Source organism: Scyliorhinus canicula, chromosome 8 (genome assembly GCF_902713615.1).
Source record: "Scyliorhinus canicula chromosome 8, sScyCan1.1, whole genome shotgun sequence".
In the NCBI taxonomy this organism is placed as follows: Eukaryota; Metazoa; Chordata; class Chondrichthyes; order Carcharhiniformes; family Scyliorhinidae; genus Scyliorhinus; species Scyliorhinus canicula.
Window position 1 is genome coordinate 193,181,358 of NC_052153.1, and position 24,194 is coordinate 193,205,551.

The 24,194-nt window shown below is 47.7% G+C and overlaps 1 protein-coding gene across 1 annotated transcript in view; it reads right to left on the reverse strand.

Moving 5' to 3' along the window:
* LOC119970779 (coiled-coil domain-containing protein 80-like) overlaps positions 1–24,194 on the reverse strand; it is a 45,322-nt gene that overhangs the window by 10,182 nt on the left and 10,946 nt on the right. The window contains exons 2-4 of the mRNA XM_038805938.1: positions 18,607–18,763; positions 14,502–14,635; positions 3,254–3,402 (exon numbers count right to left, since the gene is read on the reverse strand). Coding sequence (XP_038661866.1) covers positions 3,254–3,402; positions 14,502–14,635; positions 18,607–18,763 — 440 coding nt within the window. The remainder of the gene's footprint in view (positions 1–3,253; positions 3,403–14,501; positions 14,636–18,606; positions 18,764–24,194) is intronic.

Sequence of the window (24,194 nt, forward strand, 5' to 3'; positions counted from 1 at the left end):
AATTAAGATGTTGTACAAGTGAGATAATCATTCATTCCAACCAGGTATTTGTTTTCAAAGAGCTGCCGAATGGAATTTTGTTATGGTTTCTGGAGATTCCCTGGAGAGTAGATTGTTTGAGACATCTTTTTCAAAAATTATTTTATGGGATGTGGGCGTCGCTGGTTCGGACATCATTTATTGCCCATCCCTAGTTGCCCTTCAGCAGATGGTGGTGAGCTGCCTTCTTGAACCACTGCAGCCTTTGAGGTGTAGGTACCCCCACTGTGCTGTTAGGGAGGGAGTTTCAGGATGTTGCCCCAGCAACAGTGATGTATTTCCAAGTCAGGGTGGTGAATGACTTGGAGGGGAACCTCCAGGTGGTGGGGTTCCCAGGTATCTGCTGCTCTTGTCCTTCTAGATGCTGTGGTTGTGGGTTTGGAAGGTGCTGACTAAGGAACCTTGGTGAATTCCTGCAGTGCATCTTGTAGATGGTGCACACGGCTGCCACTGTTGGTCAATGGTGGAGTGTTTGAATGTTTGTGGAAGGGGGAGCAATCAAGCGGGGCTGTTTTGTCCTGGATGGTGTTGAGTTTCTTGAGTATTGGAGCTGCGCTCATCCAGGCAAGTGGAGAGTATTCCATTACACTCCTGACTTGTATAGATAGTGGACAGGCTTTGAGGGGGGGGGGGGGAAGGATGAGGGGGGGGGGGTCAAGATGCGAGTTACTCGCCGCAGGATTCCTAGCTTTTGACCTGCCCTGGTAGCCACAGTATTAATATGACTAGTCCAGTTCAATTTCTGATCAATAGTAGCCCCCAGGATGATGATTGTGGGGGATTCCGCGATGGTAATGTCATTGAATGGCATGGGGCGATGGTTAGATCCTCTCTTTTAGGACTTGGTCATTGCCTGTGGCGCAAATGTAACTTGCCACTTGTCAGCCCAAGCCTGGATAATGTCCAGGTTTTGCTGTATATGAACATGGACTGCTTCATTGCATTTAGACTTAGGTAAGCAGGTCATGGGATCTGAGTGGGATAACGATGATGTAATTAATGGGAGGAGCCAGGTCTGTCTACAGTTCTGCAGTTTGATATATGTTTGGCAGTCTTCTCAAAGTTTTTAAGTTGAGCAACAGATTTCCAAATGCTGTCAGGTTGTCCAGGAGTCCGAGAAATACAGACGGATCTGTAAGCTCTCCCTGAAAGGGTCTCTCTATCTCTCCAAGCAGTCTTTCCAAGAAATCTCTGTACAAGTGTACAGCAAGTAACCCTGTGTTTGCTAACTTTATTTATAAGTGGCTTTTGACCTGCAATGGGCCTTGCTTAATTAGAGACAGAGACGTTAGAAATTAATAGTTAAAGTATTTCCTTTTATTTTAAGAATTATTTAATTGTTAATTGTAGAGCTATGATTCTGTGATATTAATGTGTTCAATACTATGTAAATAAAGTTTATTTTAATGTGAAAGATCCCTATTTGCCAGCGGAATCATTCCTGGGATGTATCCTTTCCTCACGGTTTACAAATAGAAAAATTGTTGGGGTTTCTCGCCCAGTTACCTAATATAAATTGGGCATCTGGCACGGGTAAGTAACATTTGGATACTTTGTGCATTCAGATACACAACCTTTAGTTTTATCCTTTTATTCTTTTTATAACCTCTAGCCTCATCTCTTCATTCACTTTTTTTACTCTTTATCCCATCCTGTCACTGTCTGTTCTTCATTTCCTGTGATGATACCTTTCGCTTTTGCCTTGTCTGAACGCTTTGATCTACCCTATCTTCTCAAATTTGATCCCTTACCTCACTATTAGGTAAAACCCGTCTCCCTGGTTATGGAGTGCCAGCATGGTTCAGCTGTACACCATCCCAAGGGACCATCCCAGGTCCCACTTTCCTCAATATTTGTTGAGGGGCTGGTTTAGCACAGAGGGGCTGGTTTAGCACAGGGCTAAATATCTGGCTTTTAAAGCAGACCAAGGCAGGCCAGCAGCATGGTTCAATTCTTGTACCAGCCTCCCCGAACAGGCGCCAGAATGTGGCGACTAGGGACTTTTCACAGTAACTTCATTTGAAGCCTACTTGTGACAATAAGCGATTTTCAATTCATTTTGTTGCCTGGTATGGAGGGTGCTAGCTATGAAGAAAGGTTGAGTAGATTAGGATTGTTTTCATTGGAAAGACGGAGGTTGAGGGGGGACCTGATTGAGGTCTACAAAATTATGAGAGGTATGTACAGGGTGGATAGCAACAAGCTTTTTCCAAGAGTAGGGGGTGTCAATTACAAGGGGTCACGATTTCAAGGTGAGAGGGGGAAAGTTTAAGGGAGATGTGCGTGGAAAGTTTTTTACGCAGAGGGTGGTGGGTGCCTGGAGCGCTTTACCAGCGGAGGTGGTAGACGTGGGCACGATAGCATCATTTAAGATGCATCTGGACAGATATATGAACAGGCGGGGAACAGAGGGAAATAGATCCTTGAAAAATAGGCTACAGGTTTAGATAAAGGATCTGGATTGGCGCAGGCTGGGAGGGCCGAAGGGCCTGTTCCTGTGCTGTAATTTTCTTTGTTCTTTGTGCCAGTACCCCACGACCCAGAACCCCCCCCCCCCCTCCCTCACCCACATCGGTCTTTGAGCCACGCATTCACCTCCCTAATCTGACTTGCCCTATGCGAATTTGACAATTGTGTGAAGTCAACACCACTGAAAAGTGAATTATACAGCATCGGTTTTCAACCTGTCAGCCTCATTAGACTTGGATTCGGGATCTGGAACACAAATGAAACACCATTTCCTTTCTCTGTTGGCTGTGCACCACACATCTTTCCTGTCTCTTCCTCTCTTTTACTCTACAACTGCAAATGGGCCAACATTGTGACCTCCCTCTCCACCACCACCCCCTCCCCCCGGGGTTTTGAGAGTGTGCAAATAAACTAACCCTTTGAGTTCATCCCACGTCAAGTTTGCTGTGGAGTTACTAATAGAAAATTGGATTGTGCCAAAACTGAGGGGTTGGCAAATGTATCACTGCTTACACATGGGGAAGCAAATCAAACAGCTGCCTGCTAATGGACAGGCAGTGAGAGGAGAAACGAGTGCTGCTTAAATTAACCCCTTCCTGGTGGTAACAGATGGAAATGTGGGGAGGTGGGTGTGGGCGGACGGTGTGGAGGAGATACTCCGGCAGCCAAGGAAGCGTTATGTTGACTGCAGGCATCTAATAAGCCTTATTGAAGAAAACACAGACTGAGCCCCCCTCACACATACCTGGAAATAAATTTGTTGATGTTGAACTGTTTGCGTTTGACACAAGTGACACCATTTTTCTCTTCTTCTTGTATCTCTTGCTTCCTCGAGGGAAGTGTGTCCATATAATTCACCAGAACCTTAACAGGGATAGGGACATCGAAATATTGCTGGAGGAAATGCAGAAATATAAAAGGGGAGCAGTTAATATATGAATGCTGCATTAATAGTCGATGCAATAGACCAACACCATCTTTAAAACGTACCAGGGTGGGGAATCCATGGCCTCAGGGCTGGATCTGCTCTCTTCAATACCAGGCCCAACTGAGATGTTTTAAAGTATATCGCGAACATATGAAGCATATGTCTCTGCCATTTTAGGTGTTGCACCTCCCAACCTATCCCCCGAGCACGGTTGAAATCCAGTCCAGCCACATTATGGAGAAGCAGAGCGGGAAGTCGGGATGTACAGGTCGCTGTTTGCGCTCCAGCCTTTGTGTGGGTTTAGGGTAGCACAGCAACCAGCCCCTGTCCGCAAGGACTTGCTCTATTCTGCACACACTTTGCCTCATTTTGGAAGCAGCTCTTGCTCACTCGACACACTGAAGCTCATACTTGGTGGTGCGGAGTTCATTTTCTGGCTGCACTCCCCCTCCCTCGCTTCCCTCAAACAGAACCTTAGCAGATATTAATCACGGGTGGGTGATTTGTGCATAATTGTGGGAGGCAGTCAACTAGCTGTAATCCACACTGTGAGAGTATTGAGAAATCCTCTTTACAGAAGGTAATTCATTCAGTGGAACTTCTTAGATGTCCCACTGCATGCTTCCAGCTATTTTATCCCCATAAATTGCCAGGTGTCCTCAGTTCCCACATGATACATGGTACCTGGAGTTTAGCTGCTCTCATTTTTCTTCAAATTATAAGAACATAGTGTTGGCGGAAGAAATTGCTATATGTGTCTGGATTGGAATAATAAAGATGTCTCAAAGTATTGTAATAGCACAGGGGCAAACCAGCAGGCTAGGGGTTAAACATATACAATGGGAAAACCAGCATGTAAGGGGTTAACGTCACCCACATTGGAAATGATCTAATCATCTCATAGAGCTTTTGAATATAAAAAGGGAAACACAGGAGGCCCCAGTAAGTCTGAGGGATCCATTGTCCAACACATTCGCACCTCTTCTAGGAGTTAAATATGTTAAGCACAAACACATGTGATTGTAAGGTAACATTGTATTCTTTCATCGTTTTCCCATTACGGGGACCAGAAAATATGCATACTGTCTCTGTCTCTCCTGTGTGCACACAGTTTTTCCGAATTAAACAAAGTTTTACCAACACCACGCGGTCGAGAACAGACCTTGAGGTTTTTCTTCCCTCCCACAATAAGAACTAGGAGCAGGGTGGGCCATTCAGCCCCTCGAGCTTGCTCTGCCTTTCATACGATCATGGCTGGTCTCATCACGGCCTCAATTCCACCTTCCTGCCCGCAACCCATAACCCTTCATCCTGCTACTAATTATAAACCTACCTATCTATTTCCTTAAATAGTTTTCGCGAGGGCAGCACGGTGGCGCAGTGGGTTAGCACTGCTGCCTCACGGCGCCGAGGTCCCAGGTTCGATCTCAGCTCTGGGTCACTGCCTGTGTGGAGTTTGCACATTCTCCCCGTGTCTGCGTGGGTTTCACCCCCACAACCCAAAAGATGTGTGGGTTAGGTGGATTGGCCACGCTAAATTGCCCCTTAAATGGAAAAAATAAATTGGGTATTCTAAATTATATTTAAAATATATATGTTTAGTGTTCCAGCGTGCACTTCTCTCTGGGTTAGTGAATTCCACAGATTCACAACCCTCTGGGTTAAGTAATTCCTCCTCATTTCTGTTTTAAATGTGCTACCCCTTGGTCTAAAACTATGGCCTCTCGTTCTAATATGTTCAACAAGCAGGTCACAGCCGCTCTGCGTCTACCCTGAAAAATCTCTCATGCCTCAATTAGATCTTCTCTCATTCATCTACAGTCCAGTGAGTATAGACCTAAACTGCTCAATCTCTCTTCATAAGACAAGCCCTTCATCCCTTTAATCAATCTAGTGAACCTTCTCTGAACCGCCTCTAATATGTTTAGGTCCTTCTTCAAGTAAGGGGACAAAAACTATCCATAGCAGTCCAGATGTGGTCTCACCAATGCCCTAAATGTTTGCAACAGCACTCGCCTACTTTCATATTTTATTCCATTAGTGATGAATGCCAAAATTCCATTTGTCTTCCTTATTACCTGCTGCATCTGCGTACTAACTTTCTGTGATTTGTGCACAAGGATACCCAGATCCCTCTGCACCAAAGCAGTTTGAAGTTAAGTTGCCTTTTTATTCCTCCGGCCAAAATGGATTAACCTCACACTTATCCACGTTAAATTCCATCTGCCAAATTTTGGCCCACTCACCTAAGCTATCCATTAGTATATTTCTTATTTCCACATTGCAACTTGCTTTCCCACCTACTTTAGTGCCATCTATCCTTCATCCATGACATTAATATAGATTGTAAATAGTTAGGGCCCAAGGATCGAGCCCTGTGGCACCCCAGCAGTTAGAGCTAGAAGACACGTTGCTGTGATCCTGAGGTCACATGTAGGCCAGGCCAGGTGAGGACAGCAGATTTCCTTCCCTAAAGGGCCAACTGGGTTTTTACGGCGATGGTTTAGTCAGACTCCTACCTCTAGGGGTTTTTGCTGTGGTGGGATTTGAACCTGGGTCCGAGGAGAATCACCCTGGGTCTCCAGCTCGATAGTACAGTGACAATACCACCAAGCCACCTGGGCTCATTACACTGCAGAATCTACCGCTCTGTTCTAAGTATCATAATAAAACATGGCAAGGAAGGCACGGTGGCACAGAGGTTAACACTGCTGCATCACTCCAGGGAGGTCCCAGGTTCGATCCCGGCTCTGGGTCACTGTCCATGTGGAGTTTGCACATTCTCCCCGTGTCTGCGTGGGTTTTGCCCCCACATCCCAAAGATTTGCAGGGTAGGTGGATTGGCCACGCTAAATTGCCCCTTAATTGGTAAAAATGAATTGGGTACTCTAAATTTTTTTTAAATTATATATTTTTTAAAATAATAAAACATGGCTACTCTACTGCAAATTAAAGAAGAGACGTGGGTGGGGAGTGTCATGCTTTAATGAAAAACGACAAACCACTTTTCTGTTGTGGAGGTGAAATGCAAACCCGTGTGCCTGATTTGTGAAGAAGCGATTTCTGTCGTGAAAAAGACCATTGTGGGAAGACACTGCAGCACGAAGCACATCAAATGTGATGAATTCCAAGGACAAGCACGAGTGGGTAAAGGTAACGTGAGTGTGCAGCAAGCATTTCTGACAGTTATGTGGCCAGTGAACTTATCCCCAAAAAGCTGAGGCCTCATTCAGGTGGAGAGTTTGCGACGGCGTGCATCGCTGAAACCACAGCTTTACTGGCTCCAGAGAAAATCTAATTATTTGAGAGTGTGATCTTATCTCCCAGGACCCCGTGTCAGATCAGATTAATGATGTGGCTCAAGGCATCGGAAAGTCTCTGAAAGATTCTGTGGCTGGTTTCGAGTCTTACTCTCTGGCTGCTGATGAGACGACAGACGTAACAAATACAGGCCAAGTGGCGATTTTCTGCGTGGAATCACAGTGGATTTTGAGATTCGAGAGGGCTTGCTCGGTGCAGCAGCGATGCAGGACAGCAGCAAAGGTGAAAATGGGCGGGAGTCTCTGGCTGTTGGGACTCTCACTTCCCGCCCATTTTCCTGCTCATTTCCCGGCAGATTGGGGGAGGCTTCAATGGGAAATCCCATTGGTAAGTGGAGGGAAGAGACAATCCCGCCACCAACGAACGGCGCTACCGAGAAACACGGGGTAGGGGGAACGCAGAATCCCGCCCGTATGTTTGAGACGGTTACACCAGCAATGCACTGGCTTCAGTGATCATTTGAAACGTTAGTCAGAGACCTTTGCAGCTTCGAAAGAGACCCTTCGACCCATTGTGGACTTATTAAGAGGTTTTACAACGGATGGCGCCCCAGCTATGGTTGAACCTCGAAAGGAATTTGTTGCTCCAATCGAGAAAGAAATGAATCTCCTCGACCTCAATCCAAGTAAGTTGATTGTACGTCACAGCATCAATCATCAGGAGAATCTATGCGCGCAGTCCATCCGACTGAGCAACGTAATGTCAACAGTTGTATCGAGCATTAACCTGATTACAAGTAGAGTGTTAAAAAGTCTCCAGTTTAGGAAATTATTGAATCAGTGTACAGAGATTTAGTGTAATATTGTGAAGTGCGGTGGCTCAGACGCCGAATATGCTGATGCGGTTTTATGAACTGGGGAATAAAGTAAAACCTTCCCTGGAGACGACAGGTAAAGCTGTGACTGAGCTCGCTAACCGACAAGTGGCTGTGTGACTCGGCTTTCATGATGGATATTACGCAGTACCTGTCTGACTTCAATGACAAGTTCCCCCCATCTAGTTCTCTTCCTACATCTAGTGGTGCGCCATGGCAGACTTCCGTCTGTTTCCACAGTTAGTCATTCCTGGAACAGGTCACTAGTCTGTTGCCAGAAACTTAGATCTTGAGGAACGCCACTCCACATCAAGTGTGGCTGACCAGGAGTCCCTCCTGCTCTTACCTGCCAGCCACTGGCGTGTTTGAAAGGATTTTTGCAGGTTGACACTCAATCTATTTGACTGCTCTACGAAGGCACCTTCCCTGGTCACCAAGTCCTGGGACGGGACTCGAACCCGGAGCTCCTATCTCAGAGGCAGGGATGCTACCCATTGCACCCATGGCAACTAGGGCGGTCAGTTTAGAGCGGCGCAGTGGTTAGCACTGCTGCCTCATGGCACCAGGGACTGGGTTCAATTCCGGCCTTGGGTTACTGGGCGGAGTTTGCACGTTCTCCCCGTGTCTGCGTGGGTTTCCTCCGGTTTCCTCCCACAGTCCAAAGATGTGCAGGTTAGATGGATTGATCATGATAAATAAATTGCCCCTTAGTGTCCAAGGATGTGCGGGTTACATGGCATGACGGGGATAGGGCGGGAGACTGAGCCTAGATAGAGCGCTCTTTCAGAGGGTCGGTGCAGAATTGATGGGCCGAATGTCCTCCTTCTGTACTGTAGAGATTTTAAATTACAAGGGCCGAATCGACTTCTTACCGCCCTTCTGCCAAATGTGAATTCATTTGAAGCCCAATTAAATCTGTGGCAAACGCAACTGTTAAAAGACAACAGTTCATTTGCCCAAACAAAAGTCTGCAACAACAGTGGAGTACGCCAGTGAATGTGTACATTTATTTCAGAAGCTTTGTGAATCAAGACCTCAAACCGAGAGAGCCGAATGAAGCATTTTTGCCTCGTTGCTCAAGCAGTCGATGTACGTGAAAACCTTCAGCATGCAGTTACAAACTGCAGAGCAACACTGAACGAAAGGTGAAATACAATAACCTGCCTTTGCTGGAATTCTATAGACCCCCTGTGGGTGCCGATGAAATTCCAAACTCGAGGAGACACACACGGAAAATCGCGTCGCCCTTTTTGAGCTACATATTGCTGGGAGCAGTTTTTTTTTCCACAGCTTCCTCTCGCAAAGAACTGTCCGCCTGCCAGAATAACAGATGTGAATTTGGAAACGCGGTTGCGAGCAGCAACATCATCGGTGCCAGCAGACATAACAAGGCTCATTAAGGAAAAGCCAAGTCAGCCATCGCAAGTTGAATGTTTCTGTATTCTCACTAAAAATAAATAAATTATGGTGCTTTTCATGTGTGTGTGTGTGGCCCGCAACTAATTTTGCCTGTGTGTGAATGGCTCCGATAAGAATAATGTTACCCACCACAAACTCAGCAGTGTACAACTGTTAAATGTTAAACACAGGAGGAGGCCATTCAGCCCCTCATGTCTACACCAACATTAATCAGATCTACACCTCCGCCCCATTGGAGCCTTTGCTCAGTACCCTTACCTCACAAATATTTATCTAAGTTTTTGAAAGTTCCTGTTGTTTCTCATCAAGGGAGAGAAAATACCAAATTTCCACTCCCGTGCTTGTTGGAAGGTGCCGTCGGAGGAGTCTTGGTCAGTTCCTCCTGGGCAGCACGGTAGCACAGTGGTCAGCACAGTTGCTTCACAGCTCCAGGGTCCCAGGTTCGATTCCCGGCTTGGGTCACTGTCAGTGCGGAGTCTGAACGTTCTCCCCGTGTCTGCGTGGGTTTCCTCCGGATGCTCCGGTTTCCTCCCACAGTCCAAAGATGCGCTGGTTAGGTGGATTGGCCATGGTAAATTGCCCTTAGTGTCCAAAAAGGTTAGTTGGGGTTACTGGGTTACGGGGATAGGGTGGAGGTGTGGTAGGGTTATCTTTCCAAGGGCCGGTGCAGACTTGATGGGCCAAATGGCCTCCTTCTGCACTGTAAATTCTATGGGCGAAATTCTCCAACCCCCACGACGGGTCGGAGAATAGCGGGAGGGCCTTCCCGACATTTTTCCCGCCCTCCCGCTATTCTCCCCCCCCCCCCCCCCCGCCCAACTCCCGACACGAATCGCTGCCGCCGTTTTTTTACGGCCGGCAGCGATTCACAGCTGATAGATGGGCCGAAGTCCCAGCCCTTTACGCTGTTTTTACGAACGGCAAACACACCTGGTCTGGCCGTTCGTAAAAACGGCGGGAACAACTCGCTTTTTATAACCATGGCACCGATTGGCACGGCAGTACCACGGCCGTGCCAAGGGTGCCATGGGCCCGCGATCGGTGGGCACCGATCGCGGGCAGCGGGCCCGATGCCCGCGCACTATTTGTCCTTCGGATACTGCGAATGGATACTGCGGGTCGGCTGAGGGGCATCCCGGCCCGCGCATGCGCGGGTTTCGCGCAAATACGCGATGACGTCATCCGCGCATGCGCGGGTTGGAGTCTTCCAATCCGCGCATGCGCGGCTGGCGTCATATGACGCGTCAGCCGGCGCTAACTCGGGCATGCGGGCTTAACTAAATTCGTTAAGCCCGTGATGCCGGAGCTTGCGGCGTCGGGCTGCTAGCCCCGACCGGGGACCAGAATCGGTTCCCGGTCGGGAAGGGGCGCACTGGCGTCAAACCCGCCCGGGTTTGACGCCAGCCTTACGATTTCTCCCGTTTTGGGAGAATCGCGCCCTATGACTTTGTTCCTGAATCTCTAATTTTAAGATTATGTCCCCTTGATCCGGATTCACCGCCATAGAAATAGTTTCTTTGGTCGGCTCTTTTGCCAGTGGTGGCTCACTGGGTAATACTCTACCTTCTGAGTTAATGTAGGCAGACACTCCAGTGCAGTACTGAGGGATAGGCTGGTAAACTCAGGCCCACTCCTCTCTCTGGAAGAGGTGGAGACTTTGCCCTGTGACCTGGCCAATAGTTATCTCTCAGTCAACCAGGCTAAACAAAGATGCCACCATGTAATGGTGGTATCCATGTCGATGATCTGGCACGTCTTGCAGAGATTGCCATGGCTGGGTTCATCGATGAAGATAAACATCTTCCCAAAGTCATCCCCACACCCGCACTACTTGCCTTCAAACAACTGCACAATCTCAAACAGACCATTGTTTGCAGCAAACTACCCAGCCTTCAGAACAGTGACCACGACACTACACAACCCTGCCATGGCAATCTCTGCAAGACGTGCCAGATCATCGACATGGGTACCATCATTACACGTGGAAACACCACCCACTAGGGGCTGGTTTAGCTCACTCGGCTAAACCACTGGCTTTTAAAGCAGACCAAGCAGGCCAGCTGCACAGTTCGATTCCCGTACCAGCCTCCCCGGACAGGCGCCGGAATGTGGCGACTAGGGGCTTTTCACAGTAACTTAATTGAAGTCTACTCGTGACAATAAGCGATTTTCATTTTTCATTTTTCACCAGGTACGCGGCACATACTCGTGTGACTTGGCCAATGTTGTCTACCTCATACGCTGCAGGAAAGGATGTCCCGAAGCGTGGTACATTGGCGAGACCATGCAGACACTGCGACAACGAATGAACGGACATCGCGCGACAATCACCAGGCAGGAATGTTCCCTTCCAGTCGGGGAACACTTCAGCAGTCAAGGGTATTCAGCCTCTGATCTCCGGGTAAGCGTTCTCCAAGGCGGTCTTCAGGACACGCGACAACGCAGAATCGCTGAGCAGAAACTTATAGCTAAGTTCCGCACGCATGAGTACGGCCTCAACCGGGACCTTGGATTCATGTTACATTATATTCACCCCCCACCATCTGGCCTGGGCTTGCAAAATCCTACCAACTGTCCTGGCTTGAGACAATTCACACCTCTTTAACCTGGGGTTACCCCTATCTCTGGATCTGTAAAGATTTAATTACCTGCAAATGCTTGCATTCTAAGCATTGTCTGGCATCTTTGACTTTGTCTATATAAATGTTTCTGGAACATACCTCGCCATTCACCCTGAGGAAGGAGCAGTGCTCCGAAAGCTAGTGTTTGAAACAAACCTGTTGGACTTTAACCTGGTGTTGTAAGACTTCTTACTGTCCAAAAAATCTGGGTGTTAAATCTGGATTGACACACACCTTGGCTTTTGCATCCTTAATCCAGTCCACTTCTTTGTGGAAGAAATATTCATGCCTCCTAAAGACATCTTGGAGGACACCATCAGATATTTTGAAGATTTCCAACCGATTGAGCCTAATATTCTGTAACCAATCTCTTCACAGCAGACTAGGTCTATCACCTTCCAAGACAAGCAAAGGCAGACTGGCTTCCTGCTCTCTGTAGGCCACTGGGATCTTGGCTGTTCCGAGGATCTTCAAAATTTCCCCGATGTGTATTGAAATCTTGTCTGTAGAACCTTTCAAACTTAAAGACTGAGTTCCTGCATGAAGATATTGGAAAGTCTGCTCCGCTACTGCAGTCACCGAAACCCCTGCGTTGACTTCCATTTTAAGAGGTCTGCCATTTAGCCTTTAGACAGTTTAATTGGAGCTGTCTTATTCAATTGGACAGCATTCAACTGAAACATTGCATGTTCTTCTTCAGAGCTCTTCTCCACTATGTTCAGTGGTGCTGTGGACTGCTGCTGCTGTTTTTGCTTCACATTGGCGCACTCTGCCTCATGCAGCAATGTGTTGAATGTGCTTCCTTTGGTTGCAACACAAGCACACAAACTCTCAAACTTGACAGGTCCCCTGGAGGTGGTTCCTCCTCCACAACTGATAGCCCACCTCAGATTCAGTTTGACACGGCAATTCCTTCCTGCTCCTTGGATTCCACTCCGGCCCTGAGCAGTGCCTGTTGATCCCGCTGCAGACCTCGCGGCCGTACTGCCCCATACCTGGTTAACCTCCCCTTCAGCCACACTCTGAAGCTCAGTGGTGCCTTTTCCGGCACACTCCATCGCCTGAGTTATCTCAATCGCTTTTTCCAATCTACTTGTGGTCTCCGCCAGAAGCTTCTTCTGGATATTAAGATTGTGGAGCCCACAAACCAGCCGCTCGCGCAACATGTCGCGAAGTGTGGTCCCAAACCCGCAGTGCTCAGTAAGCTGGTGGAGCCTGGCTATGAAGGCTGAGGCAGACTCTTCATGGTCACTTACCGCAGGGTTGAACTTATAGCGTTGGAGGATAATCGAAGGCCTTTGGTTGAGATGTTCTTTAACCAATTTCACTAACTGGTCAAAGGTCTTTGAGTCGGTACCTCCGGAGACGCGAGGTTCCCACTCAAATTATACGTTTGAGGCCCTCAAACTGTCAGTCGTATCACCTTCTGCTTGTCCTCGCTTGTGATCTCGCTCATGGTAGAGAAGAAACGGGGCCATTCGATATACTGACTCCATCACTAAACCCCTTGGTCAGATCGGGCTGGTTTCCCAAATGGGTCTAGCATTTCCACTCATGGCTTAAATTATTCCAACGCTTGCTGGATTTTCTCTACTTTCTCAACTGTTCCTTTCTTCCGCCCTGGAACCACGACGACTGTCGGCTACGATTAATAACCTTCACCTCGTCGCCAATGTGGTGGCTCGAGACATACACTGGAGGCTTCCAGTAGTAAATAAAGGGGTTTATTGATGAAAGGCAAAGGCAGATAGATAACAGGCACAGAACACTATACAACAGGTCTTAACTCTTCATCTGCCTGGTGCACACTGGCCAGGGTCCAGCTCACAGAGCCCCACAGCAAACTCCCCATTGGCTGGGGTTTGCGCCAGTCATGTGGTCTGTGGAGCCGGTCCCCTTAAAGGGACCGTGCCATAAGGTCCTGTAAAAAAGTTTCCTTTTTCTAATGTGCTGAATGTAGGAATTTCATATGTATTGTATTATATGTACTTGGCACAGTAAGAGTTAAGCCTGGGGTAGTGTGTGTATGACTGCTGCCGTCATGTTTTTAATAGTCCTGGTTTACAAGACCAGCAGACACTTTGGCTACAGCGGTGCAATTAAAGCATCATAAAAATGAAATCATCATTCATTCCAGCCATGAATATTGTTTACCTGAAGTTAAGCTAAAGGAATTTTGCTTATATGAAGAAGATTCCCTGGGGAGTAGATAGTGAGAGACAATTTGTGTTTAGCTTTAGTAAGATGATGTTGTTAATGGGAGGAGCTGAGGGATGATGCAGTCAGGTGTTGTGCTTTGAAGTTCAGTTTTGATCTGTCTGTGAACAGACTAGCAGTTTCTCTCAAAGCAGTTTAGTTGAAAAGATTTTGCCTGTGTACAGAACAGCAATTTCTGAAAAGACTGGCAGGGTTAAACAGTAGTTTGACACAGGCAAGAATCTGCAAGCTAATTTCCCTGAAGGATTTCTCTCTCAAAGTGGTTTATCCATGACATCTCTTTACAATAAGTACTCCTGGACCTGCTAACTGTATTTAAAAGTGGATTTTGACCTGAGGTGTGTTTTGCTTGAGTGGGATAAAAGGTAGCAATTGGGATTTAGTGTTTCACTGTCATCGTTAAGCATTGTTTAATGGGTGATTGTAAGCTATCATCTTTATGATGTTAAAGTAATATTTTGTTGGTAATGAAGTTTGTTTTAATATTATATCCCTATTTGTGCGTGATATCATTCCTGGAATCCTTTCCTCATAGTCTTACAAAATTAAAGTAAAATCTTGGGGTTTATGTCCGGCATGTGAGCAACTGATGGGGTCTGGTCCGGGATCGCAATACTCAGCTGGCCAGAAATTGTTTGACATTGATATTAAAATAGAAAATGTCAGCTCTCACCTTAACTTTCATATCATAATCAACAAGAACCATAAAGAATTCATCAAACGTCATCCCAAAATCTCTCCGCAGCTGGGCAATCAGGTCCACGCTGACAGACTCAGACACCGGAGTTTCAAGGGTTAATTCATTCTCTAAAATGTGGAAGTGAAAAGATACTTTAAGGAAGTGTGCAGTGCCTCTGAAAAGCCCGTCTTTCTTGTCATGATGTGCAGGCACACACGCACATAATGATATACAGACAAACAGCTAATGGACAGAGAACAGGACATGACCAATAAGCAGGCAGGACACTCAGGGGTTGGATCTGACTATAAAAGACACAAGGCACTCTGCCTCTTTCCTCTGATGAACATCTAGGGAGTCAGTCAAGGGTGTTGTTACAATCTCGCACCTCCAGCACGTGGCTAAGAGCTAGCCAGATTCAGTCAGACAGAGTAAGCCACACTTAAGTTAGCAGAGAGTCGAGCTCACAGAGAACTGTGCTAACTGTGCTATTAGTTCAATAAACCTGATTGAACTAACTTCAAGGTCTGGAGTATCTTTCTGATCTAAGCTGCATCCAGTTGCAGCCAGTGTTAGACCAGTGTACCTAACACGACATTCCTCTTCTATTTGAAGTCTTTACTTTCTCCTCGACAGTTAACTTTCCCCAAGTCCATCCACACCTTGAATCCTGCCCCCCAGCCCCCAGCTCTTGGGGATGCTCACCTAAATCATGGGCTGCAGATAAGAGTGAGTTTGCTCTCCGGTAAGAGCATTAGGAATGGCTGGAGGCCATTCAGCCCCTCGGGCCTGGTCTACCAGTGGGTTAGATCATGGCTGACCTGTGCCTCAACTCAATTTACAAGGTCGCAGCAGGGAAAGGCAGGGGCATAGGACTAGCAGAGTTGCTCTTTCAGACAGCCAGAATGGATGTGATGGGCTAAATGGCCTCCTCATGTGCTACAACCATTTCATGATTCTATAAATCCAGCTACTCACCTTCGTTCCATATTCCGCCACACCCTTACACAACAAATGTCCATTGCAATCTTCAAAGCTCCAATTGAACCCCCGAAAACCTCAGAATTTAGGGAGAGGGGATTTCCTCTGCCCTTGGAGTGAAACATGCTTCAAGATTGCATTTCTGAATAGCCCAGCTATAATTTCAAGATAATCATAGAATGCCTAGAGTGCAGAAGAAGGCTATTCGGCCCATGTGTCTGCACTGACCCTCTGAAAGAGCACTCTATCCAGGCCCACTCCTCCACCCTATCCCCATAACCCAGTAACCCCACCCAACACTAAGGGCAATTTGGACCCTGAGGGCAATTTAGCCTGGCCAATCCACCTAACCTGCACACCAGCGTGTGATTAGCTTGGTCTCTTACTAATGGCCAACTATTGTGTCTCAACTTTGCCCCTCGCCTGAGGTTCAATCACCACCAGTCAGCTCTCCCCCTCAAAGGGGAAAGCAGCCTTTGGTCATCTGGGACTATGGCGACTTTACCTTTATAATCATAATATGATTGAATTTTACATTTAGTTTGAGGGAGAGAGGAGTGGGCCCAAGACTAGTGTTTTAAACTTGAACAAGGGCAATTATGAGAGCATGAAAGCAGAGCTAGCTAAAGCGAAATGGCAAATATCATATAGAACATATAGAACAGTACAGCACAGAACAGGCCCTTCGGCCCTCGATGTTGTGCCGAGCAATGATCACCCCACTCAAACCCACGTATCAATCCTATACCCGTAACCCAACAACCCCCCCTTAACCTTACTTTTTAGGACACTACGGGCAATTTAGCATGGCCAATCCACCTAACCCGCACATCTTTGGACTGTGGGAGGAAACCGGAGCACCCGGAGGAAACCCACGCACACACGGGGAGGACGTGCAGACTCCGCACAGACAGTGACCCAGCCGGGAATCGAACCTGGGACCCTGGAGCTGTGAAGCATTTATGCTAACCACCATGCTACCGTGCGGCCCGGATGGGATGGGTCAATAGAGATACAGTGGCAGACATTTAAAGGGATATTTCAGAATATACAGAACAGATACATTTTAAGAAGAAAGATAAATTATCCGGGAAGGACCCACTCTCCGTGGACGGTGGGGGGGGGGGGGGGGGGGGGGGTCACTGTTTAAAAATGAGGGTTCGCTCATTTAATACACAGATGAGGAAAAATAATTCCTAAGGGTTGTGAGACTTTGGGGGGCGATTCTCCAAAATAGAGAACGCCGTCGCGTTTCACGTCAGCGCAAAACGGACACGGGGACGACCGATTCTGTCCCCCACAGGGGGCCAGCACGGCGCTGGAGCGGTTCACGCTGCTCCAGCCTCCCTTCCCGGCGCCAAATGGGCGCTGCGCCAACCCGCGCATGCGCAGGGAACTTCTTCTGCGCGCCAGCCCCGGCTCAACATGGCATCGGGGTTCAGGGGCCGGCCACGCAGCAAAGTAGGCCCGGGTGGGGGGGGAAGGGAGAGGCCGGCCCGCTGGTCGGTGGGCCCCGATTGCGGGCCAGACCCCGTCGGAGGCCCCCCCCCCCCCCCAGTGAAGGAGCGCTTTTCCCCGCCCCACAGGTTGCACCCGACCCTTCGCGCAGAGTTCCCGCCGGCAGCGACCAGGGGTGAACAGCGACGGCGGGACTCTGCCGTATCCGCTTGGCCGCTCGGCCCATCCGGGCCGGAGAATCGGCGGCCCCGCCGATTCCAGCGGCCGGCGCCGCATCAAACGCGCCGGCGCAAATGGCGCCGATTCTCCGCACCTCAGAGAATCGCACGCCAGCGTCGGGGTGTTGTGGCGCGGTTGTGGTGGTTCTCCGGCCCGGCGCGGGGCTCAGAGAATCACGTCCTGGAACTCTCACTCGAAAGATGATCAAGGCAAAGACTTTGAATATCTTTAAGACAGCGAGATAGATTCTTGATAAGTAAGGGAGGTGGATACAGGAATGTGAAGTTGAGGTTAAAATTAGACCAGCCATAATCTGATTGAATGGCAGAGCAGGTTTGAGGGGCCGAATGGCCGACTCTTTTTTTTTTAAATATAACTTTAGAGTGCCCAATTATTTTTCCAATTAAGGGGCAATTTTGTGTAGCCAATCCACCTACCTTGCACATCTTTGGGTTGTGGGGGTGAAACCCACGCAGACATGGGGAGAATGTGCAAACCCCACACGGACAGTGACCCAGGGCCGGGATTCGAACCTGGGTCCTCAGCGCCGCAGTCCCAGTGCTAACCACTGCGCCACATGCCGCCCTTTGAGTGGCCTACCCGTGCCCCTAATTCATATTATTCAATAATTGCCAGTCAGTTTGACTCAGGTCACGGTCTCGTCTGAGTTGGAAGGTTTGTGGTTTCAAGGTTCAGGGTTCACTGTACAACTGAGGCGCTCAATCCAGGGCGGCATCTCCAGCACGTTCACCAGGGAGTGCTACATTGTCGGAGGTTTCCCTTGAAGAAATGGAAGAACTTCCACCTTGTATGTGCACCTCGTGATGAACTCAAATTACAGAGATAATAGGACAGTGTACCAGCTTACTTCAACCTTAAATTCAAAGCTAGGTCATTGGTATCACGAAGAACTTCTTCATACAAAGCGGAATGGAAATCTGGACACCCGCCTCCCCGCTCCCCCCCCCCCCCCCGCCCCCAACCAAAACAAAAGCTGCTGAGGCCGTGGTTGAGTTGAAAATGAACAAAGAAAGATTGATAGATTTTTGATGGGTGAAGGGTATTGAGGCTTATGGGACCATGACAGGTAGATGGAGATTGGATGCTAATCAGCCATGAGCTAATTGAATGAAAAAATAAGCTCAAGGGCCTGACTGGTCCCCTCCGGTTCTTAATTTTCGAAAACTGCCCCATCTGTGTTGCACCCTGCAGGTGAATAGTCTATCTGGCCTCGGTGGCAGGTGTCATGCAGGTGGTAGCAAAGAGTGCTGAGATGTGGTGGTGGGATGGGAGGAGTGTGGAATGCAGAATAAAGAGGGATAGGGGAAGATGGAGGGTTGGAACGGTGGGGCAAGTTAAGGGAGGGAGGAGTAGAGATGGAAGGGTTGGACTGGGGTAGGGGGAAGGTAACAAGATGTGTATTTAGTGAGCTGACACTCACCATTCTGATAGTGCTCCACCTTCAGGGTGCTGTTAGACTGCGAGCCCAGGATGGCAATCATGGTGATTCTCCGGACTGCCAATTGGCACACGTGCTCCAGGTACTCGTCCCTCTGGTGGATGTAGAGTTTGCTGTTTTCCCTGGGCGCGGTGATCAGCTGTCAAAACGCGACAAGATTCATCACAGAAACAACTAGCGGCTGAGCTGGTGGCCCGTTGAGGCATTCAGCACAACAGTTAGAATCTCACAGCCCATTCCCAAAACAAACTGTGCATTAATTACTTATTAAACACTTGAAATATTATTATTCATCATCAAGATCTGGACATCACTGGCAAGTACCATTTTTATAACCCTTTGCTAAGTGGATGCTCTTAGACAAGCGCAGTCCAATTTGTAGCACTATTGTCAACGCAGTCCACAGGGAGATTTGGATGAACCATGATTGTGGGCCCTAGAACCAAACATGGCAGCACGGTGGCACAGTGGTTAGCACTGCTGCCTCACAGCTCCAGGGTCCCGGGTTCAATTCTGGCCTCAGGTCTGTGCGGAGTCTGCACGTTCTCCCCGTGGGTTTCCTCCAGTTTGCTCCCACAGTCCAAAGATGTGCAGGTTAGGTGGATTGGCCACGATACAATGCCCGTAGTGTCCAAAAGGTTAGGTAGGGTTGCGGGTTTACAGGGATAGGGCCAGGGAGTGGCTCAAGTAGGGTGCTCTTTCGGTGGGTCAGTGCAGACTCGATGGACCGAATAGATAGATAGATAGAGAAATACAGCACAGAACAGGCCCTTCGGCCCACGATGTTGCGCCGAACTTTTGTCCTAGGTTAATCATAGAATTTTGGACAATTTATCACGGCCAATCCACCCAACCTGCACATCTTTGGACTGTGGGAGGAAACCGGAGCACCCGGAGGAAACCCACGCAGTCACGGGGAGGATGTGCAGACTCCACACAGACAGTGACCCAAGTCGGAATCGAACTTGGGACCCTGGAGCTGTGAAGCAATTGTGCTATCCACAATGCTACCGTGCTGCCCTTAAGAAGTTAACCTACACTCCATTATTCTACCCTAATCCAAGTACCTATCCAATAGCCGCTTGAAGGTCCCTAACTTTTCCGACTCAACTGCTACCACAGGCAGTGCATTCCATGCCCCCACTACTCTCTGGGTAAAGAACCTACCTCTGACATCCCCTCTATATCTTCCACCATTTATCTTAAATTTATGTCCCCTTGTAATGGTGTGTTCCACCCGGGGAAAAAGTCTCTGACTGTCTACTCTATCTATTCCCCTGATCATCTTATAAACCTCTATCAAGTCGCCCCTCATCCTTCTCCGTTCTAATGAGAAAAGACCTAGCACCCTCAACCTTTCCTCGTATGACCTACTCTCCATTCCAGGCAACATCCTGGTAAATCTCCTTTGCACCTTTGCCAAAGCTTCCACATCCTTCCTAAAATGAGGTGACCAGAACTGCACACAGTACTCCAAATGTGGCCTGACCAAGGTTTTGTACAGCTGCATCATCACCTCACGGCTCTTAAATTCAATCCCTCTGCTAATGAACGCTAGCACACCATAGGCCTTCTTCACAGCTCTATCCACTTGAGTGGCAACTTTCAAAGAACTATGAACATAGACCCCAAGATCTCTCTGCTCCTCCACATTGCCAAGAACCCTACCATTAACCCTGTATTCCGCATTCAGATTTGTCCTTCCAAAATGGACAACCTCACACTTGTCAGGGTTAAACTCCATCTGCCACTTCTCAGCCCAGCTCTGCATTCTATCTATGTCTCTTTGAAGCCGACAACAGCCCTCCTCACTATCCACAACTCCACCAATCTTCGTATCATCTGCAAATTTACTGACCCACCCTTCAACTCCCTCATCCAAGTCGTTAATGAAAATCACAAACAGCAGAGGACCCAGAACTGATCCCTGCGGTACGCCACTGATAACTGGGCTCCAGGCTGAATATTTGCCATCCACCACCACTCTCTGTCTTCTATCGGTTAGCCAGTTTGTTATCCAACTGGCCAAATTTCCCACTATCCCATGCCTCCTTACTTTCTGCATAAGCCTACCATGGGGAACCTTATCAAATGCCTTACTAAAATCCATGTACACTACATCCACTGCTTTACCTTCATCCACATGCTTGGTCACCTCCTCAAAGAATTCAATAAGACTTGTAAGGCAAGACCTACCCCTCACAAATCCGTGCTGACTATCCCTAATCAAGCAATGCCTTTCCAGATGCTCAGAAATCCTATCCCTCAGTACCCTTTCCATTACTTTGCCTACCACCGAAGTAAGACTAGCGGGCCTGTAATTCCCAGGGTTATCCCTATTCCCTTTTTTGAACAGGGGCACGACATTCGCCACTCTCCAATCCTCTGGTCCCACCCCTGTTGACAGCGAGGACGAAAAGATCATTGCCAATGGCTCTGCAATTTCATTTCTTGCTTCCCATAGAATCCTTGGATATATTCCGTCAGGCCCGGGGGACTTGTCTATCCTCAAGTTTTTCAAAACACGCAACACATCTTCCTTCCTGACAAGTATCTCCTCAAGCTTATCAGTCTGCTTCACGCTGTCCTCTCCAACAATATGGCCCCTCTCGTTTGTAAATACTGAAGAAAAATACTTGTTCAAGACCTCTCCTAACTCTTCAGACTCAATACACAATCTCCCGCTACTGTCCTTAATCGGACCTACCCTCGCTCTAGTCATTCTCATATTTCTCACATATGTGTAAAAGGCCTTGGGGTTTTCCTTGATCCTACCCGCCAAAGATTTTTCATGCCCTCTCTTAGCTCTCCTAATCCCTTTCTTCAGTTCCCTCCTGGCTATCTTGTATCCCTCCAGCGCCCTGTCTGAACCTTGTTTCTTCAGCCTTACATAAGTCTCCTTCTTCCTCTTAACAAGACATTCAACCTCTCTTGTCAACCATGGTTCCCTCACTCGACCATCTCTTCCCTGCCTGACAGGGACATACATATCAAAGACACGCAGTACCTGTTCCTTGAAAAAGTTCCACATTTCACTTGTGTCCTTCCCTGACAGCCTATGTTCCCAACTTCTGCACTTCAATTCTTGTCTGACAGCATTGTATTTACCCTTCCCCCAATTATAAACCTTGCCCTGTTGCTCGCACCTATCCCTCTCCATTACTAAAGTGAAAGTCACAGAATTGTGGTCACTACCTCCAAAATGCTCCCCCACTAACAAATCTATCACCTGCCCTGGTTCATTACCAAGTACTAAATCCAATATGGCCTCCCCTCTGGTCGGACAATCTACATACTGTGTTAGAAAAGCTTCCTGGACACACTGCGCAAACACTACCCCATCCAAACTATTTGATCTAAAGAGTTTCCACTCAATGTTTGGGAAGTTGAAGTCGCCCATGACTACTACCCTGTGACTTCTGCACCTTTCCAAAATCTGTTTCCCAATCTGTTCCTCCACATCTCTGCTGCTATTGGGGGGCCTATAGAAAACTCCCAACAAGGTGACTGCTCCTTTCCTATTTCTAACTTCAACCCATATTACCTCAGTAGGCAGATCCCCCTCGAACTGCCTTTCTGCAGCTGTTATACTATCTCTAATTAACAATGCCACCCCCCCACCTCTTTTACCATCCTCCCTAATCTTGTTGAAACATCTATAACCAGGGACCTCCAACAACCATTTCTGCCCCTCTTCTATCCAAGTTTCCGTGATGGCCACCACATCGTAGTCCCAAGTACAGATCCATGCCTTAAGTTCACCCACCTTATTCCTGATGCTTCTTGCATTAAAGTATACACACTTCAACCCATCTCCTTGCCTGCAAGTACTCTCCTTTGTCAGTGTTACCTTCCCCACTGCATCACTACGTGCTTTGGAGTCCTGACTATCGTCTACCTTAGTTGCTGGACTACAAATCCGGTTCCCATTCCCGTGCCAAATTAGTTTAAACCCTCCCGAAGAGTACTAGAAAACCTCCCCCCCAGGATATTGGTGCCCCTCTGGTTCAGATGCAACCCGTCCTGCTTGTACAGGTCCCACCTTCCCCAGAATGCGCTCCAATTATCCAAATACCTGAAGCCCTCCCTCCTACACCATTCCTGCAGCCACGTGTTCAACTGCACTCTCTCCCTATTCCTAGCCTCGCTATCACGTGGCACCGGCAACAAACCAGAGATGACGACTCTGTCTGTCCTGACCTTTAACTTCCAATAGCCCCTTTCTGCACCATTGGGATTCAACCAGTTAGTTCTTACAACAATCTGAAAGTTTCATTGTCACATTGTGTTGATGCCAGGTAATAACAATAATAATCTTTATTATTATCACAAGTAGGCTCAGATTAACATTGCAGTGAAGTTACTGCGAAAAGCCCCTAGCCGCCACATTCCGGCGCCTGTTCGGGGTACACAGAGGGAGAATTCAGAATGTCCAATCCACCTAACAATGTCATGTGAGTGTCCCTTTAAGAGACATTTTTGTCTCATCACATGGCTTCAGTGATGTCATTGTGTGGGTGGAGCTGGGCTGTGGCTCTGTGAGCTTTTATTTTTGTTTTGAGTTTGAACTGGTTGGTACTGCGCAGGTTGAAAAGAAATGTTTCTCTATCTTCATTTTAAAAACTGTTTTCTGACTACTTGATAAACTTAAAACAGATAATTGCTTTCGGAAGGAATTCAAACATGCTGTTTGAAAAGGGAGAGTATCAATAACACGTCTTAAAGACAGTAAGAATGGTGTGTGGTGTTTTTGGTTTCTGGGATCTTGTTATTGAATTGGAACAGTTAAAGGGGGAATTTATTAAGGGTTATATATAGATTACTGTAGCTGTGTGGGGTATTTATGTTTGTCGTTGATAAAAATGCTTACTGTGTGTGTTGATAAAAATGTTAATTAAATTTGTAAAATAAAGTTGTTTTTTTTATTAAAACCGGCTGAGAACTCTGTTGAATAACATCTGAAAGGCAGACATAACCAAAATCTACAAACAGTTGTAGGTCAGGTGAACTCCATGATATACTTTGTAGTTTTCTAAACCCTGGCTCATAACACAAGCACGTCTCTTGGAACTTGTGGGAGGAATCCGGAGCAGCCGGAGGAAACCCACGCAGACACGGGGAGGACGTGCAGTCTCCGCACAGACAGTGACCCAAGCCAGGAATCGAACCTGGACCCTTGGCGCTGTGAAGCAACAGTGCTAACTACTGTGATACCATGCCCCCCTCTGCCTCCTGGTTATTGACAACTCCACCAAGGGGAAAGATTTATTCCTGTCTATTCTATCTGCACCCCACAAAATTGTATACATCTCAATCATGTCCCCCCTCAGTCTCCTGTGCTCCAAGGAAAACAACCCCAGTCTATCCAATCTCTCTTCATAATTAACACTCTCCAGCCCAGGCAACATCCTGGTAAATCTCCTCTGCACCCTTTCCAGTGCTATCCCATCCCTCCTATAATGTGGATTCCAGAACTGCACACAATACTCTAGCTGTGGCCTAACCAACGTTTTATACAGTTCCAGCATAATCTCTCTGCTCTTAAACTCTATGCCTCGACTAATAAAGGC